The sequence below is a fragment of the Eleutherodactylus coqui genome, chromosome 11 (genome assembly GCF_035609145.1).
Source record: "Eleutherodactylus coqui strain aEleCoq1 chromosome 11, aEleCoq1.hap1, whole genome shotgun sequence".
Taxonomy (NCBI): Eukaryota; Metazoa; Chordata; class Amphibia; order Anura; family Eleutherodactylidae; genus Eleutherodactylus; species Eleutherodactylus coqui.
The window spans coordinates 20,421,064-20,438,285 of NC_089847.1; the positions used below are offsets into that span (position 1 = coordinate 20,421,064).

At 48.1% G+C, this 17,222-nt stretch overlaps 2 protein-coding genes across 3 annotated transcripts in view; one reads left to right on the forward strand and one right to left on the reverse strand.

Annotated features, from left to right (window-relative positions):
- Positions 1-3: 3 nt before the first annotated feature.
- ZNF276 (zinc finger protein 276) lies at positions 4-14,629 on the forward strand. 2 transcript variants are annotated; one of them, XM_066583819.1, is made up of 11 exons: positions 4-236; positions 1,550-1,859; positions 2,628-2,674; positions 2,995-3,402; positions 5,781-5,850; positions 5,965-6,036; positions 7,237-7,347; positions 9,363-9,438; positions 9,794-9,911; positions 10,819-10,918; positions 13,658-14,629. In XM_066583819.1, the coding sequence occupies exons 1-11, from the start codon at positions 107-109 to the stop codon at positions 13,923-13,925; spliced, it is 1,710 nt and encodes a 569-aa protein (XP_066439916.1). In that variant the 5' UTR covers positions 4-106; the 3' UTR covers positions 13,926-14,629. The 2 variants fall into 2 exon arrangements, with proteins under 2 accessions (XP_066439916.1, XP_066439915.1); XM_066583818.1 differs by having other exon boundaries at positions 5-236; positions 5,953-6,036.
- The window catches only part of FANCA (FA complementation group A), a 58,897-nt gene continuing 55,634 nt past the window's right edge, over positions 13,960-17,222 (reverse strand). The window contains exons 40-44 of the mRNA XM_066583816.1: positions 16,439-16,505; positions 16,249-16,369; positions 16,076-16,177; positions 15,790-15,942; positions 13,960-14,913 (exon numbers count right to left, since the gene is read on the reverse strand). Of these exons, the coding sequence (XP_066439913.1) occupies positions 15,832-15,942; positions 16,076-16,177; positions 16,249-16,369; positions 16,439-16,505 (401 nt within the window). The 3' untranslated portion in view covers positions 13,960-14,913; positions 15,790-15,831. The remainder of the gene's footprint in view (positions 14,914-15,789; positions 15,943-16,075; positions 16,178-16,248; positions 16,370-16,438; positions 16,506-17,222) is intronic.

Here is a 17,222-nt window from a genome sequence, read left to right on the forward strand (position 1 = left end):
CTGAACCACCAGAGGGAGACATATCAGGCCCTCCTGTAGCCGCGCTGAGGAAGCCCCGGGCTGGATGGCGGCGCCCAGGCTGCCTCTGGGGGGGTGAGGCCGCGGGATGAAGCGGGACAGGCGCGGGCGGACTACGGCCTGTCTCCGGAGGGCTTCCCGGGCTGCCGCCAAGAAGACTGCACAAGTGTCCAGACCGCCGCCATCACTGACCCCGGAACTGCCGGAGCCAAGAGCGGGTGAGAGGGGGGAAATGGGGCGTGACAGAAAATCAGCCCTTCTAATGAAGACCAGAGCTGCTGCAGAGCCTCTTCTCAGGTGCTGACACACACATCAACAGATCAGGTTGATTGACAGCACAAGAGTTTCTGCAGCAGCTGGGGCTTGTGAACTTGTATTACACCTGATCGCCATGTTGGAATGGGGCGCCACTACAGCTGCGGCATACGGGGATTGGCGTTAGTGGTGCAACTTTTGCTTTTCTCCTCATAGAAGTGATATATATACTCTGTCAAATCAATCCCCCCGGAAGAAGCTGCCACTTTGCTGCAAAACCCGCCCTGCAGATCTCTAGATGATGGGAGCGGCACACTGCCCCCTGCTGCTGTGGTGGTCTGGGGGGTCGTCGCATATGACAGTCAGTCTCCCCCTAGTAGCGGTACGAGAAACAGTGACAGCTCAGCGATATGTTCAGGACATCCAGCAGCCACATGGGTTCCTCTCACAACATTGGCACACTTCCGTAGCTGCTCACCAACAGGGTACTAGAGCCTCCGTGCCCACCTGTATCACATCTTGTATCCAAGCTAGAGGCGGTACTACAGGGTACTAGAGCCTCCATGCCTGCCGTATCACATCTTGTATCCAAGCTAGAGGCGGTACTACAGGGTGCTAGAGCCTCCATGCCTGCCGTATCACATCTTGTATCCAAGCTAGAGGCGGTACAACAGGGTACTAGAGCCTCCATGTTTGCCTGTATCACATCTTGTATCCAAGCTAGAGGCCGTACAACAGGGTACTAGAGCCTCCATGCCCACCCGTATCACATCTTGTATCCAAGCTAGAGGCGGTACAACAGGGTACTAGAGCCTCCATGCCCACCCGTATCACATCTTGTATCCAAGCTAGAGGCGATACAACAGGGTACTAGAGCCTCCATGCCCACCCGTATCACATCTTGTATCCAAGCTAGAGGCGGTACAACAGGGTACTAGAGCCCCCATGCCTGCCTGTATCACATTCTGTATCCAAGCTGGAGGCGGTACAACAGGGGACTAGAACCTCCATGCCTGCTTGTATCACATCTTGTATCCACGCTAGAGGCAGTATAACAGGGTACTGGAGCCTCCATGCCCGCCCGTATCACATCTTGTATCCAAGCTAGAGGCGGTACAACAGGGTACTGGAGCCTCTATGCCGCCCGTATCACATCTCCTGCTCGGAGTGCTCACCTGTACAACAGCCAGGCGCTCCAAGCGGGGAACAGACGTCTTTTGAGCTATACCCGTTGTCTACGCCAGGCTTTCCATCTCTGTCTGGTTTCTCCCTGCAGGCATTGGACGGACGCTGAGCACTGGTTACTGCCGCCTGTGCCATGGGAAGTTCTCGTCCCGCAGTCTCCGCCAGGCGTTTGGGAAGGTGCCGGTCACCGGCGGGAGCTCGGAGAAGCAGAAGCGCATGGACCAGGTGTTCTTTGCTGATTTCCAGCAGCTGGTTGGGGTGTCGGCACAACAAGACCCCAGACTGCCGCAGTTTGTCTGCAAGGATTGCCACGCCCAGTTCTACAAGTGCCGCAGCGTCTTACGCACCTTCATACAAAGAGTGAACCTCTCCCCGACCGCTCCTCACAGCAACGCCACAGGGTGGGTGCAGTAAGGTAATCGATGTTGTGTGCCACCTAGTTGTCCACAGAGGACTGACACCACATGGGAGCTCCCGTTTTTACACTTTGCTACTTTGCACATATATCAAACATATCCGTAGGCCGCCGGTCACCTGACGGAGGCGGAATAGTTTGTTTTTGGCCTCCGTCGGACTGATAATATTTGGCGTGTCTTTCTTACTGTATGAAATAATCTGCGCTGTTCCGTAAAGAAGCGTCCGCCATATTACGTTAATGTGAGCCTCCAAACGTACGCTGTGAGATGTACAAGTAGCCGGACGCTCGTTCAGTGTATGCAGCTACAGCCGCGGAGGTAGTTTGTTATATGAGCAATGTGTAGAATATCACAGGAGAAGACATAGAAGTCGCTCCACTTTTTTTTGTCCCGTCAGGCGCGGATCCGCATGCGGGAAAAAAAATGCACATTCTCCATTTTCGTGCGAGTCTCCTGCGGGGGCAGCTTCCGCAGGCACCTATGGAAGCCGTCCGGATCCGCGGGAGACCCGTTCCAGAATTAAACTCACCTGCTCCGGACGATGCGGTTCTTCCCTTCTTCGCGGCCGGATCTTTTTTTTTTTTTTTTCGGCCCGGCGCATTAGTGTATATCGGCTATTTAGTGTATATCGGACTGTGGCCTTGCATCCATACACAGAGAGGAGGAGGGGGTGGAGATCAGATTTGGACTATTATATGAGGTCTATTATATACTCTGCAGGATTTCTGACTTGATCTTTGTGTTGCCTTTCAGTGGTAAAGTGGGCAGTCCGGGCCATGTGACCGCGGGCCCCTGCGCAGGTGAGGCAGACCTATGTCCGTCATGTATCGTCACTGCAAACTGTAGCCGCTGTCTAATATACTTTGTTTCAGTTCCTCACCATTTTCAAAACTTTTGCTTGCTGTCAGTGAATAGGAACATGATTACACGACTTACATGTAGACCTTATTCTTCTCACGTTTGGGGGTCTGCTACACTTGTATCCAGCCTAGACAGTCGCTGTGGTGCATCTTACCTGCACTGATACATTGTAGCAAACTATCAGAAGAGGAGCGAGGTTTGTTCCGCTGATGTATTGTCGCTCCCGTGTGACTCGCTGACATATCGTCTGTATTTCCAGATCTGATCACCTCAAGCCCCGAGTGCCTGCACAGTCTGGTCAGCTGGACCCACAGCCATGCGGGCGGATGCTGCTCCGTGCCCAGCTTGCAGCGGGTGCTATCTACACAATACTGTGGCATCATTCGGGCAGTATGGGGTTGCAGAGAGGGGCATGATTACATCATGGACACAGACTCTGCCCTCCCTCCAGATGTGCAGCAACGTGCAGAGAGTCCGAAGGCGCCAAGTGGAAATGGGATTCATACAGACACTGACCCCGTGGGGTACCTACTGCCAGACGGGATGGACACCACCCCAGCTATAGCCGATACTGGAAGGGCAGGTAATCCTCCTGCTCGGAGCCGATCGCCTGCACTGCCCCTGGAGACTCCGGCGGCCTCATGTCCCGAGACAGACTCCCCGCAGGGTAAGATGGACCCATAATCGCTCACCAGAGATGTCACTAACAAAGGAAAGTAACTGCACTTCGAAAAAGAACATGTCAGAGTGGGGTCCGGGGGCTGAGACCCCCGCTGATCGCCAGAATGAAGGGCTATAGCATTCACCCGCGAGCTGTACCCTTTCGGCTGTCGTTACTGCTTGTCTTCTCCTCTCAGCTGCTGAAGACGGACACATCGATGTCTATAGAATTTGATGCCTTCAGCTACCAGGAGGAGCCAACAGGCAGCGATGACGGCCATAGGGGCTCAGCACTCCGGCGAGCCCTGCAGCCCCTTCATGTTAGCGATCAGCGGGGGCTCGGCCCACTAATCAAAACTTTTGATGCGTCAACATTTTTTTAAATATGCAGTTACTCTTTAATGATTGACACTTTTCAGCTTTTACATCCCTGTGTTCCAAGTGCGGTAACTTTTTTTTTTTTCTTGACTGTGGCATTGACCAAGTCATTTAAGTAAACAGCCGTGATCAGAAATAGCCCTGACCGTGGCAGCACTTGACGGCTGTCAGAAACAGCTGATAGCCTGCGGCTGTGAAGTGAGCTACAACCCCTTGTGACTTATGACAGATATCTGTCATGAAGGTATTTGAGAGTGAGAGCCGTAAGCCAATTGTGTCAGCTTATCAAAAGGAACCGTCTTACAGAGACCACCTACAGTTTATTGCTTAATTAAAACACATGTGGACCTATAAAGTCGGGTTAATCTAGATAAGTGAAGTCACTAAGTACATATATTATTTATCCTGTACTGATCCTGTGTTTTATCCACATTATACCCAAGAGCAGCACTCACTATTCTGCTGGTGGAATCACTGTGTACATACATTACTTATCCTGTACTGCTCCTGAGTTATATCCTGTATTATACTCCAGAGCTGCACTCACTATTCTGCTGGTGGAGTCACTGTGTACATACATTACTTATCCTGCACTGATCCTGAGTTACATCCTGTATTATACTCCAGAGCTGCACTCACTATTCTGCTGGTGGACTCACTGTGTACATACATTACTTATCCTGTACTGATCCTGAGTTATATCCTGTATTATACACCAGAGCTGCACTCACTATTCTGCTGGTGGAGTCACTGTGTGCATACATTACTTATCCTGTACTGATCCTGAGTTACATCCTGTATCATACCCCAGAGCTGCACTCACTATTCTGCTGGTGGAGTCACTGTGTACATACATTACTTATCCTGTACTCATCCTGAGTTACATCCTGTATTATACTGCAGAGCTGCACTCACTATTCTGCTGGTGGACTCACTGTGTACATACATTACTTATCCTGTACTGATCCTGAGTTACATCCTGTATTATACTCCAGAGCTGCACTCACTATTCTGCTGGTGGAGTCACTGTATACATACATTACTTATCCTGTACTGATCCTGAGTTACATCCTGTATTATACTCCAGAGCTGCACTCACTATTCTGCTGGTGGAGTCACTGTATACATACATTACTTATCCTGTACTGATCCTGAGTTACATCCTGTATTATACTCCAGAGCTGCACTCACTATTCTGCTGGTGGAGTCACTGTGTACATACATTACTGATCCTGTATTGACCCTGGGTTACATCCTGTATTATACTCCAGAGCTGCACTCACTATTCTGCTGGTGGAGTCACTGTGTACATACATTACTTATCCTGTACTGATCCGGAGTTACATCCTGTATTATACTCCAGAGCTGCACTCACTATTCTGCTGGTGGAGTCACTGTGTACATACATTACTTATCCTGTACTCATCCTGAGTTACATCCTGTATTATACCCCAGAGCTGCACTCACTATTCTGCTGGTGGAGTCACTGTGTACATACATTACTTATCCTGTACTGATCCTGAGATACATCCTGTATTATACTCCAGAGCTGCACTCACTATTCTGCTGGTGGAGTCACTGTGTACATACATTACTTATCCTGTACTGATCCGGAGTTACATCCTGTATTATACTCCAGAGCTGCACTCACTATTCTGCTGGTGGAGTCACTGTGTACATACATTACTTATCCTGTACTCATCCTGAGTTACATCCTGTATTATACCCCAGAGCTGCACTCACTATTCTGCTGGTGGAGTCACTGTGTACATACATTACTTATCCTGTACTGATCCTGAGATACATCCTGTATTATACTCCAGAGCTGCATAATTCTGCAGTCTTCCAGCATTACCTGCTTGCTCACACAATGTGATGCAAATGTACACTAACTCACTCCCATGTACTGTATGGTAAACCTGCCGGCATGAACTCTTCATGTTTGCACATGTATTAGCGCCTGCCCGGTGCTGCTGTTTGTGTAACGTTTAATGTTGCTTATTGCAGACCAGGATGGAAGAACGTCTCCGGACACGCTGGATCCGGCACTGGATGAGGGCACTGACCGTTCAGACGGGTGAGGACTCTCTTGTATGTATGACTGTAGCAGTTCCAACTGGGTCATACCGGTAACAGGGGGACATTGGTGTCTACAGTGATAGTATTTACTCTTACACAGTGACTCCCACAGCAAAGATGATGGAGAAGACAGAGGCGATGCATTGTCTTCAGATGACTCCTTTGACCCATATCCAGAGAAGAGGTAAGGTCTACAGTCCCTCCTGTGCTGTTGTGTAGTCCGGTTAGATGCATCTTATAGGTTGAGTTTGCAAAGGCTTCAGGAGTTGTGTGAGTACCGGAGCGAGACCGGTTATAGCATTAGCAAAAGAAAGTCAGCGGGGCTGGCTGCATAGCTCTAACTGCAGCCCCACATACTCCTCAATCCACTCGCCTCTGCTTGCCTGGAGAGGCAATGTCACATGAGAAGTAAGGGTAAGGAAGTCAGGACAGTGAACTACTGCACCGCAAACAACAAAGAAATGGGGGGGGAGGGAGACCACCTGAAAATCAGAACTTACTGACATGGAATGGTACAAATGAGTGGGGACAGAGACCATGGGGTTTCTTATAACATTTGTTCAAAACGCAGGTACGCGGACATTGACAGCGAGCGGTGAGGACCACCCACTTTAAGGTGGTGATTGAGCCGGACCCAAAAAGAGCCACTTAAGGGAGGAGAGTGTGGGGTGAAAAAAAGACAAATGTAGAGTCAACAGGCCCACGGCTGTAGAGTCAGGCCTCCCGGCCTTCATTCTGTGACACATCCTCTTTAAATCCCCCTTAGGGTGGTTTCACACGGGTGAGGGTAATATCGAGACATGATTCACGCCCGATATCGCCATCTATGTGAAAACCGTCTCACATCACATTGTAGCACCGGCCCCGTTGAAAGTAATGGGTGATATCGCAGGATGAAGGAACATGCTGCGATGTGTCTCTCGCACAGCATCGCGGTGCCATGTGGAAAAACATCGCTCATGTGTATGACCGCCTTCAGATGACGGGTTCATATTTGTGCGTCTCACAATGTACAAATCTTTCACGATTTTATCGCCCGTGTGAAACCGGCCTTAGTACTTCATTAGCAGCAGCTGTTGCTGCATACAACCTCTTGTACCGCGTTCCTGTGGCGCTTCTGTATATTAATTGCACATCAAAAACGCTGCTGAAAACTGTGTTCATGTTCTCCGCCTGTAGAAGCCGATCGTCTGAAATCGCATCGCAAAGCCACAGGGTCTCACCGTAAAAATGCACTAACCCTAACTTTATATCTGTTTTCGGAGCACTGGTTAACCCCGTTCTTGCTTTTATAGGGGGTGAGGGGTTATCTGTCGAGGCTTCAGTATTACTTGTGGATTCTAGATTCTAGATATCCTGACTTGGTTCTCTTATGTAATCCTAGGCCTCCGCTCAGAAAAACCAGACCGAGGGAAGCCCGGAAGGCCCAAGAGCCCAGAGAGAGGAAGAAGCCGGGGCCTAAACCGGGCTGGAAGAAGAAGATTAAGCGTGAACGGTCAGTGTTATACCTTTGTCCTCTGGACATTTATTGCATTGACTTTGACTGAAGTTCCTGTATGAATCACTAGAGGGCAGCAGATTCCAGTTCATTCCACAGTGAGAAATCAATAGAATAGTCTTTATTAGCATCAATATATTGTGCAGCGCTGTACAAGGGAGCAAAATAAGACCTTATTCAGTATTAAACCCGAGACCAAGAGTAGCGAGGGCCCTGCGCACAAGAGCCGGCGGCCTATGAAGACACAGTGGTGATGTGAGTTAGTGCTTGTTCTGTACAACCATCCTGTAATTTTATATAGTTTCATATACATAAAGCTGTATGAGCCGCTATCTATGTATGTACAGATATGACATGCATTGGGGTGTAGGGGATACTGTGGGATGAAGGGGGCTGAGGGAGAACAGCAAAGTGTTACAGGGGGTTTTGCCAGGGAGAATACTATCTTCAGGGTAGGTCATCAATAGTTAATTGGCTGGGGTCTGTCATTCAGGACCCTCACCAATCAGCTGATTGTGCACCTGCTGCCAGCACCGCAAATACACAGGGCTCAGAGTGGAAATCTGTGCTCCGATCTCCGTGAAGTGGCCGGCGCTTGTAACTGCAGGCACTTGTTGATTTCAATGAGAGCTGCGCTTGCAGTTACAAGTGCTGGACACATCAGAGGTCGCGTAGAGACTTACACTCCGACCCCTGTGTTGTTGCAGCGCTGTCAGCAGGCGCACAGTCAGCCGATCAATAGTATGCTCCCTGGAAAACTTCTTTAATATGGTATAGCTTCCTAAAAAGATGCGTTTTTGGAACACAGCACCCCAGACAATCGGGCTAATTCCAGAGAACTGGTCCAGTTGGCATAAATCTTGGAGATGGGAGTGGGAAGTGATACAGAGCGGTGCAGCCCTGGGAGAGCTGTATAGATGAGTGAATTTAAATTATATTCAATAGGGGGCGCTGGTGCAGTGACTGGCATTAGAATAGCAGTTGGATTGAAAGATGAGCGCGGCTGCTGCATTCAGCATGGATTAGATTGGAGAGGAGAGAGTTTAGTGAGGGAAAGCCTGATTAGTAGTCAGACACATTGGATACGGGCGACAGTTTTTGATGTAACCACATTAAGAGTACATTCAGGATGGAAGTTTTGCGAAATATCGGTAGCAGGACCGCACAGAAATTCCGCTTCAAAACCCGCGCTATTTCGCATAGCTTTGAAGTGGCTTTTCAACCTGTATCCCGCCGGGAATCTCTCCCCATAGAGAAAAGAGAGCCGGCAGCGGATACGGCGATACAATTGACGTCGCGGATTGGAACTCTGCGCCGCATGTTGGTTTCCGCACGGCTTGTTCGCTGCGGACTGTTGACAGCGTGTGAACGGGATTTTTGCAAATCTCATCTACTTTGTCTCAGGTTTAAAAATTTGTGCGGCAATTTCACCCCATGTCAACCCAGCCTTAAGGTGCAGTTTAAATGAGCGAGCAAGTAATTGAATATGGGGAGCGAAGGAGAGCGAGTGAAATGCAACCCCAAGACAGTGGGGGTGCTGCGAAGGAGTTATGGTGGCAGTACACACGTGCGAGGACTAATTATTGTCTCGTCCAAGCAATGTAACGGGCTACTGGTAATGTGTGATACATCAGTGTCTTATAGCGACCCTTCAGTCCTGGACAGACAGCTGTACTGCTCCTCCGACTACCTTACATATTGTGCATTGGTAGTCTAAGACACTACATGCTGCTCTGACTGACCAGCACTGTTCATGTGGGCACCACTAGCCAATCAAGGCAGTATATAATGTCTTAAGACTGCTGCTGAATACTAATGAACAATATGTAGCAGGTAGTCAGAGAAGCTGTGCCGCCATCTTTATTTAGCCAGGACCAGAGGGTTGCTTTAAAGCAACCCCCCCAGTCCTGGACAAGCACAGATGACCGCACCGCTTCTCTGACTACCTCCTGCATATTATGTATTAGTATACATCAGGTAGTCACTTTAAGAGTCTGCTGTTTGTTTTGCAGAGAGGAGCTGCCCACTATCTACAAGTGTCCTTACCAAGGCTGCACTGCCGTCTATCGAGGAGCTGATGGGATGAAAGTAAGTAAATACTGCCAGAAATGGATGGAGACTTTTCTTTAAAATCTTACAGTCTTTCTGAATTGGAAAAACAGCAGATTTCTTCCTAAATCAAATCCACATGTTGTGCAGTCTTGCATCTCAACTCCATTTGTTGCAATGAAGCTGAAGTGCAATACCAGACACAACCTGTGGCCAGGTGTGGAGCTGTTACTAGAAGAAAGCAGCTCGGTCTTTCTCATCCTGTACAATTTTGGACTTGGAGCTTCCCAGCAATAGATCTTTAGTTCCATCGGCCAGCAGACCCATTGGCCCAGAAGATCATTGTTTTATCCCTGAAGTCTTTAAGATGCATTGTGTTTTTTTGTTTTTATAGAAACACATCAAGGAGCATCATGAAGACATGCGGGAGCGGCCGTGCCCTCATCCCGGCTGTAACAAGGTGTTCATGATAGACCGCTACCTGCAGCGACACGTCAAGCTGATTCACACTGGTGAGTGGTGCAGCTACTATGGCCAGTAAAAGCTCGGATCTTCTCCCTCAGGGCTCCTTCACAGGGGCGAGCGCAAAATCTGATTTTTGAGCATCAGCGATGCTTTTTCCTGAGAGTGATCCTGCATCGCTGCTGCCCACGATTTTCTCACGTGATAGACAATAGGCGTTTCTAATGCTAAGCGCATTGCAAGTTCGCGTTTACAATAAATCTGAGGCTCTATAGGGAAACGTTGGAAAGGGGGAAGTGGGTGGCTGGAGGGAGGGGCAGGGGGCAGAATCGTAGAAAGATAAGGCAGCCAGTGATTTTCAGATCTCGCAACATCACAGATGGGAATGAAGCCATTAAAAAGCACGGGTTCATAATTCTGTGTTTTCTCGCACAATCACATTGCTCAAAAAAATTGTGTAATTGGTGCGTTGCAAGCCGCACAAATCTGAAACGCATTCTTTTGAATGGAGTCATACACATGAGCGATGTTTACCATGTTCTATCTGGCTGTGTGATCTCACATTGCTGCACCGACCCTACTGAAAGCAATGAGAGAACTCCGTGCCGGAGGATCCCTGCCTCTCCGAAGTGATGCAAGGCTGTTTCATATGAAAACTCTTAGCATCTCTTAGGATTTCACACAGTAGTGAGCCGGATTCCTAACCCCATATCACGCTCACCTGTTTGAAGCTAGCCGACGGCCGCATGCGTGTTGTGCCAGAGATTCCTGGGTGCAACTCACATTGGGACTGAGCAATGCATGGCCTAGTCTGGGCTGCGATACGGACCACAATAGGACATGCTGCGCTATTTTTCTCTCCAGCCCTTGTCAAAACTTGCTCATGTGAATAGGCTATAAATGTGTCCGTGTGCTGTTGGTGGGATACACCCTAACACTCCTATTTCCTTCCTTCAGAGGAGAGGAATTACATCTGTGACCAGTGTGGACAGGCCTTCAAGCAAAGGAAGCATTTATCTGTGCATCAGATGAGGCACTCAGGAGCCAAACCCTTACAGTAAGTGGCATCCACCGATATGGACTAAAATGATATCCTTTATTGAAAAGTTCTTTAAAACAGCATTTATGAGCCGACAGACAAACTTAAAGGGGTTGTCCCGCGGCAGCAAGTGGGGTTATACACTTCTGTATGGCCATATTAATGCACTTTGTAATGTACATTGTGCATTAATTATGAGCCATACAGAAGTTATTCACTTACCTGCTCCGTTGCTGGCGTCCCTGTCGCCATGGTGCCATCTAATTTCAGCGTCTAATCGCCCGATTAGACGCGCTTGCGCAGATGGGTCTTTTCCCTTCGGCTCGGTCCGGCAGCAGTGGCGTTCTGGCTCCGCCCCTTCTAAGCGGCATCGCGTAGCTCCGCCCATGACGTGTGCCGATTCCAGCCACATGTGACAGGGCGGAGCTACGCGATGACGCGTACAAGGGGCGGAGCCGAAGGGAAAAGACCCATCTGTGCAAGCGCGTCTAATCGGGCGATTAGACGCTGGAATTAGACGGCACCATGGAGACGGGGACGCTAGCAACGGAACAGGTAAGTGAATAACTTCTGTATGGCTCATAATTAATGCACAATGTACATTACAAAGTGCATTAATATGGCCATACAGAAGTGTATACCCCCACTTGCTGCCGCGGGACAACCCCTTTAACAAATAGACGCGGGGGAAGGGATCACTTATTGGATAATACGATAAATGGATTTGTTATCCAAATGAAAATAATGTGTCGATTTTTATGCAAAGACCGGTGTGTGATTGTGTAGTCACAGTATATAAAGACAGAACAATATCTAGCAAAAGTTCAGCAAAATGCAGGCTCGACGCGTTTCCCCACTCCGTTAGTCAGTTTTTTTAGCTCCTGATGAACTACTATCTCAGAACTTAGGTATGTAGAAAGGTTCATTACAACTACCCCTTGTCATTAAGTGACAGATTTTGTATTATATATATATATGGTGATGGCCCTGTATTCACAGGAAGTAGCAATGACCAATGTTGATAGATTGGTCATATAAATAGAATAACTCATATGGTAGAGTTACTATTTAGAAGAGAAATCAGGGGGGGGGGGGGGGGGGAGGAGGAGAACAGCAAGGCCAAATTTATGGATCCAACCCACTATGAAAAACCAGGCTACGACAGAGTACAACTAGATGCCTGATATGAATGCAGATCAGCGGATTGAAAAAGTGTCTGTTCTATTAGTCCTAGACACTGATCGAGTAGTCCTAAGTTCTCCCCTGTCCAGAGAGGCTAGCACAGAATCTGTTACACGCTGGCCTGATCGCCCTGTATCTATAACCCTGATAGTAGTTAGACAAAGCACCGTAAAATAACAAACAGAGGGAGAGATAGTGAACCACAGGCTTACAGTAAGTGGCATCCACAGACGGGGTATAACCATCCAATAATGGAAGTTCTGCAGCTCTTTGTTTACTCGCCATCTACATGATCTTTGTTGGCTGTCATGGAATTGAACCCTGTCTGCATGACACCGGTGTATAATAGTGAATCGGAGGCAGAGGTGTAGCTTGAAGCTCCTGGGTCCCAATGCAAATCCTGTAACAAGGCCCCGAACTATAATGCTTTATTCATAGTGCTGGGCTCCCTATATGGAGAAGGGCTTTATGGGCCTCCTAAGGCAGGTTGCAACCACATCCCCTGTAGTTATCGGGGGTCTATCCTTTAACAAGTCTGCCCCTGTCAGAGGGAGGTTTACATTCACAAACAACACAACAGAACTCTGACCCAGGAACTAGTTGCGCCCTTGTGGTCAGTTGGACAGGATTCTGCCTCTGCATGTGAACACCACATTTTCCATTGACTGAGCAAGCAGAGATCTTGGGAAAGCGGGTATTGAAAATTATTGAAGTTTTCATTCTACATTGATTAGGACTCTTGGGAGCCGCGTCAAGCGCTGCATAAAGCATGAAACGGGGATCTAAGAATACCAGAGTCCTAATCCCTGCAGCACAAAAAGCTCCTTAAATGCTTTGTCTCGATAACTGCGCTTGCTGTGAGAGAATGGGAACATTTAGTGTGTAAATCATTAAAGGGATTTCACCAGAATAACAAGTAATTCCCTGTCCACCGGGCAAGGCAATAACTTGCTGATCAGTAGAGATGGGCTGGGTAAGAAGCAAAAGGGGTGAGTGGGGACACCTAAAAGGTGAGGGAGGAGACTTATAAGGCCATGTTAGCTCCTCTGGGTAGTTTATGCAAATAAGGAAGATGGAAAAATACCTCTGCAGCGCCCCCTATTGGATGGCAGCATTCTTTCAGACCAATTTACAACTTTATTACAAGTCTTAATGATCTGGAATGGTAAACCAAGCCAGAATTGAAAGCACAGACAGCTGTTTTGGGGTGTTTGCCCCTCAGTAGTGTGCAGTAGGTTTCTGGCTTAGCTGGTGAGAGGCCTATGACATGGGTCAGGAGGGGTGTTGTGTCCTTACGGAAAGCACCCAAAACGTGTGTGGATACACCTAGGGGGTGAGTGGGTTGGGGGGATGGCATAGTCTCTCCTTAAGGAGAGCACCCAATTCCTTGATAAATACAGATAATCGTCCCATTCAACGCTGCTGAGTGTACATTAAGGAACGGCTGTGTCTGATTCCCTCATGCAAGAAAAATATTAGTATACAATTGAGACTTAAAGGGATTGAAGAAAAGAATTTGAGGCGTAGATGTAAGTAGATAATGCCATCCCTTAATACCGCTCTTCCTCCCGTCAGATGTGAAGTGTGCGGGTTCCAGTGCCGGCAGAGGGCTTCCCTCAAATATCACATGACCAAGCACAAGGCCGAGGCAGATCTGGAATTTGCATGTGACCAGTGTGGGAAACGCTTTGAGAAGGCCCATAATCTCAATGTTCACATGTCGATGGTTCATCCGCTCACCCAGAGCCCGGCGAAGCCCCCGGACACCGAACCTGACACCCCCTCAGGAACTATGGAAGGACAAGCAATGAAGCCAGAACTAGCCCAGCAGCTCCCCAGCTGAGGACTGGTCTGTGTGATGAACGAAGCCGCAGAGCTGGTTTTTATATTGTTTTTAAGGTTTTCTGTACAGAACATTGCGTGTCTACAGTATTTACATTGTTTTTACAGTGTGCACATGGCAGAGCCCTCCTGGGGCACCAAACTGCGTTCTTTAGCTGTAGGAAGCACTGTGACAAGGGGAGGGCTGGTTTTACACATCCAAGCCCCTGCGATTCTACTGAAGCTGAACTTAGATAGCCGTATCTCTATGGAGATGTAAAAAAGTACCTTTACACGGGGCAATCGTTGCCCAAATAATAGCTGAAATTTGGACAAGTGCCGTAGACAGGGCACAGAGCAAAAAACTGCTCACTTGTTGGCGTTGTGTAAACAGACAGTCGTTTATCTATGAAGGACTACATGTTTGCAGTGTAGAGTGGGGGCGGCTGAAAGAGATCGCCAGGACGCTCAGCTTCCATCTCCTGATAGGTGGGCCGACCGTTGGACACTTACCTGCCCTGTGTAAAGGTACCTTAGGTTCAGCTGCACAGTGGGTGGGCTGGATGTTGTGACCTAACCCTGAAAGATGAACAGGTCACTGCAGCGCAGTGCCGTCACCCCCTCTATGTGCAGAGATATTGACCGGTTAACATTAACGTACATAGGTGAATAATTTATGATGTTAACAGGTATGAGAGCTTTTCAATAAATTATTTACAAGTTTGATTGGTCGGTGTTGGATAAAACATTACAGCCCTTTCACATTAAGATATTTGCATGTGCGGTGTGAATAAACACAACCCCTCCGCATAGAGTAGCTGGCACGTTGGTCATGATGCTCCTGCTGTAGCAGGGAGAGGTATATTAGTGGGGGAAACGTCAGTAGAACCTGATGTATTCATCCGTTGAAATCCCTGCTTTCCTGAGCCTACGGGTCCAGAGGCCGGTCCTACTACATGATGGCTGTGAATCACTCTCAATACTGGATGAAGACGGGCAGTCTTGGCTTGCTGCGGAAATAAATGACACAGGGGGGAAAAAACTAAACAGCAGCTCAGAGTTCAGATTCAGCCGTTCCTAATCTTTCCATTCATTTCCATCTAAAGTCAGCTGGAAATTGGATGCCTTGGATGACGTTATGGGACAACCTCTTTAAAGCAACCCTCCAGGCCTGGAGAAACAAAAATGGCCGAACCACTTCTCTGACTACCTGATGTGAGCGGTGTATAGTATGGATTGGTAGTCTTGACACTACATGCTGCTCTGACTGGGCAATCAAGGCAGGTGTAGTGTCTCGCATACTGTACAGTGGCATGCATCATTAGTCTAGCAGGTAGTCAGAGACACTACTGCGAGCAGCTTTGTTTCTCCAGACCCAGACAGTTGCTTTAAGGCAGGCACTACAGACAGAGCTAAAGTGAGGGTAGTTGTACACAGGACAGCTGGTAGCTGAAAAATTGCTCAAAGGGAATTAAGCAAGAAATCGCTCATAAGTCGCTTCACGTCAGCTCACTGAAACTAGTCAGCGACTTCTCGCTCAGTATAAACAGGCAGTCACTTATCTCCGAACGGCTGCCTGTTCATAGTGAACAACTACACCAGCCAGACGAGATCTCAGGTGCGTTCTACCTCCATTCACCATCGCTCCTGTCTGAAAGCACAGGAGCAACAGTTGTCCCATTTAAAAGTGCCCCAGGGGTATATTTACATGTAGTGGATTCTGATGTGAATCCACACAATTTGATGCAGATTTTGATGCAGATTTCACCCTTTCAACTGAAGGGGGGGATTCTGTAATGGAGCTGCACCAACCGAGCAGATACATTTTAATGTGGATTTTGTACCCTTTATGCTACAAGTGAATATACCCCAAAGGCTGTACTTACCGGTACATATGCTGAACTTGTAATGTAACAGCCATAGCTCCATTAGAAGATATCGGGCTCATCAAACAGGTCACAATCATCCTGTGAGGAGGGAAGAATATTCTTCAACATCGCGGCGATCTCCGGGTCCTTCTCCGCCCAGGAATCAGCCAGCTGCAGATTATATGAAATTGTACTGTTCTTACTAGGAGAACTGGGAGGGGGAACATTTATACTTAAAGGAGGAAGGAATAAAAAAAGAGATGGACGTTACATATAGTGGCTTGTGCCATTAGTTATAGGATACCTGTGGAAGGCGGTTTCTAAACACACCACTGGGCGGTGGGCACTTGGGTATCGACTTTAGCAGGAACTGTCGGCCATTGCTGAAGATGTCATTAGTACCCACCTAAAGACACAAAACAACTTTAGAATCTGAGTCCTAATAGGTGAATGCAGAGTACAGTCTGGCGATTGTACCTGATCCAGGAGGGGGTTTCCTTCTACAAAGAGCTGGAGAAGTTTGCCATACATCTCCAGGGTGAGACACAAACAATCCTGCTCCACAACGGCCCTTTCACTTGGAAGAGAAGGAGCCAAACTGGAATCAGAAGCAGAAAGGTAAGAGGTCTGCAATGTGGAGCATTACGGCTGCCACCAGAGAACCTACCTGAAGAAGGCCAGAGGAAGCAGGTTACAGAGGTCCGCCGAGGCCGTCTGATGAAGAAGGGTCATATCTGAGAGCAAAGGCATTCATGTTACCAGGAGGCTGAGACCACAGACAGGTGAATCTTATCACCGACAAGGTTAGGAATCTTCCCTAACGGTTCTATAGTTTTATATAAGGGTCACCTACAATATGGTACATAGAAGCGGTCAGCGGGAGTCCCCAAAATAGCATTCTGAGAACGGCACATGCTCAGTTCTACATTCATGTATGTAAACCTCTAGAACCAATTCTCATATCATGAGTTGTGACACAGATGTCGCTCCAAATAGGTTTGGTTTGCAGCAGAGTGAATCCGCCTGCTGACTGCGGGATGAGCAATAAGTCATTCGTTTTAATCTGAGCTTACCAAAGAAAAAAAGTCGCTGGTTGATCAAAGGTTATGGGGTGTAAAGGTGCTGCTGTTAGTAGTTGAACGCCTACGAGCAAATGTATATGGAGATTCCTCTATGAGCAATCCTCACTCTGTGTAGAAGCAAACAAACGACCATCGTTCGTACACGTCTGTGCCATTTCTGAGGGACTATCTGAACAAGTTAGGATAAAAGTACCTTTACACGGACTATGGGCTGCTATCTTGGGACAAATCCCACCTTCATCCAAACAGGAATAAGAGTCTGAGGCGCCGCTGGACAACATGTTTACCGCTTTATTTGAAGCAACTAACAAAAAGGTCTCATATACAGCCTGAAGTACAGAAACATGGCTGTTATTTACTCCAAATACA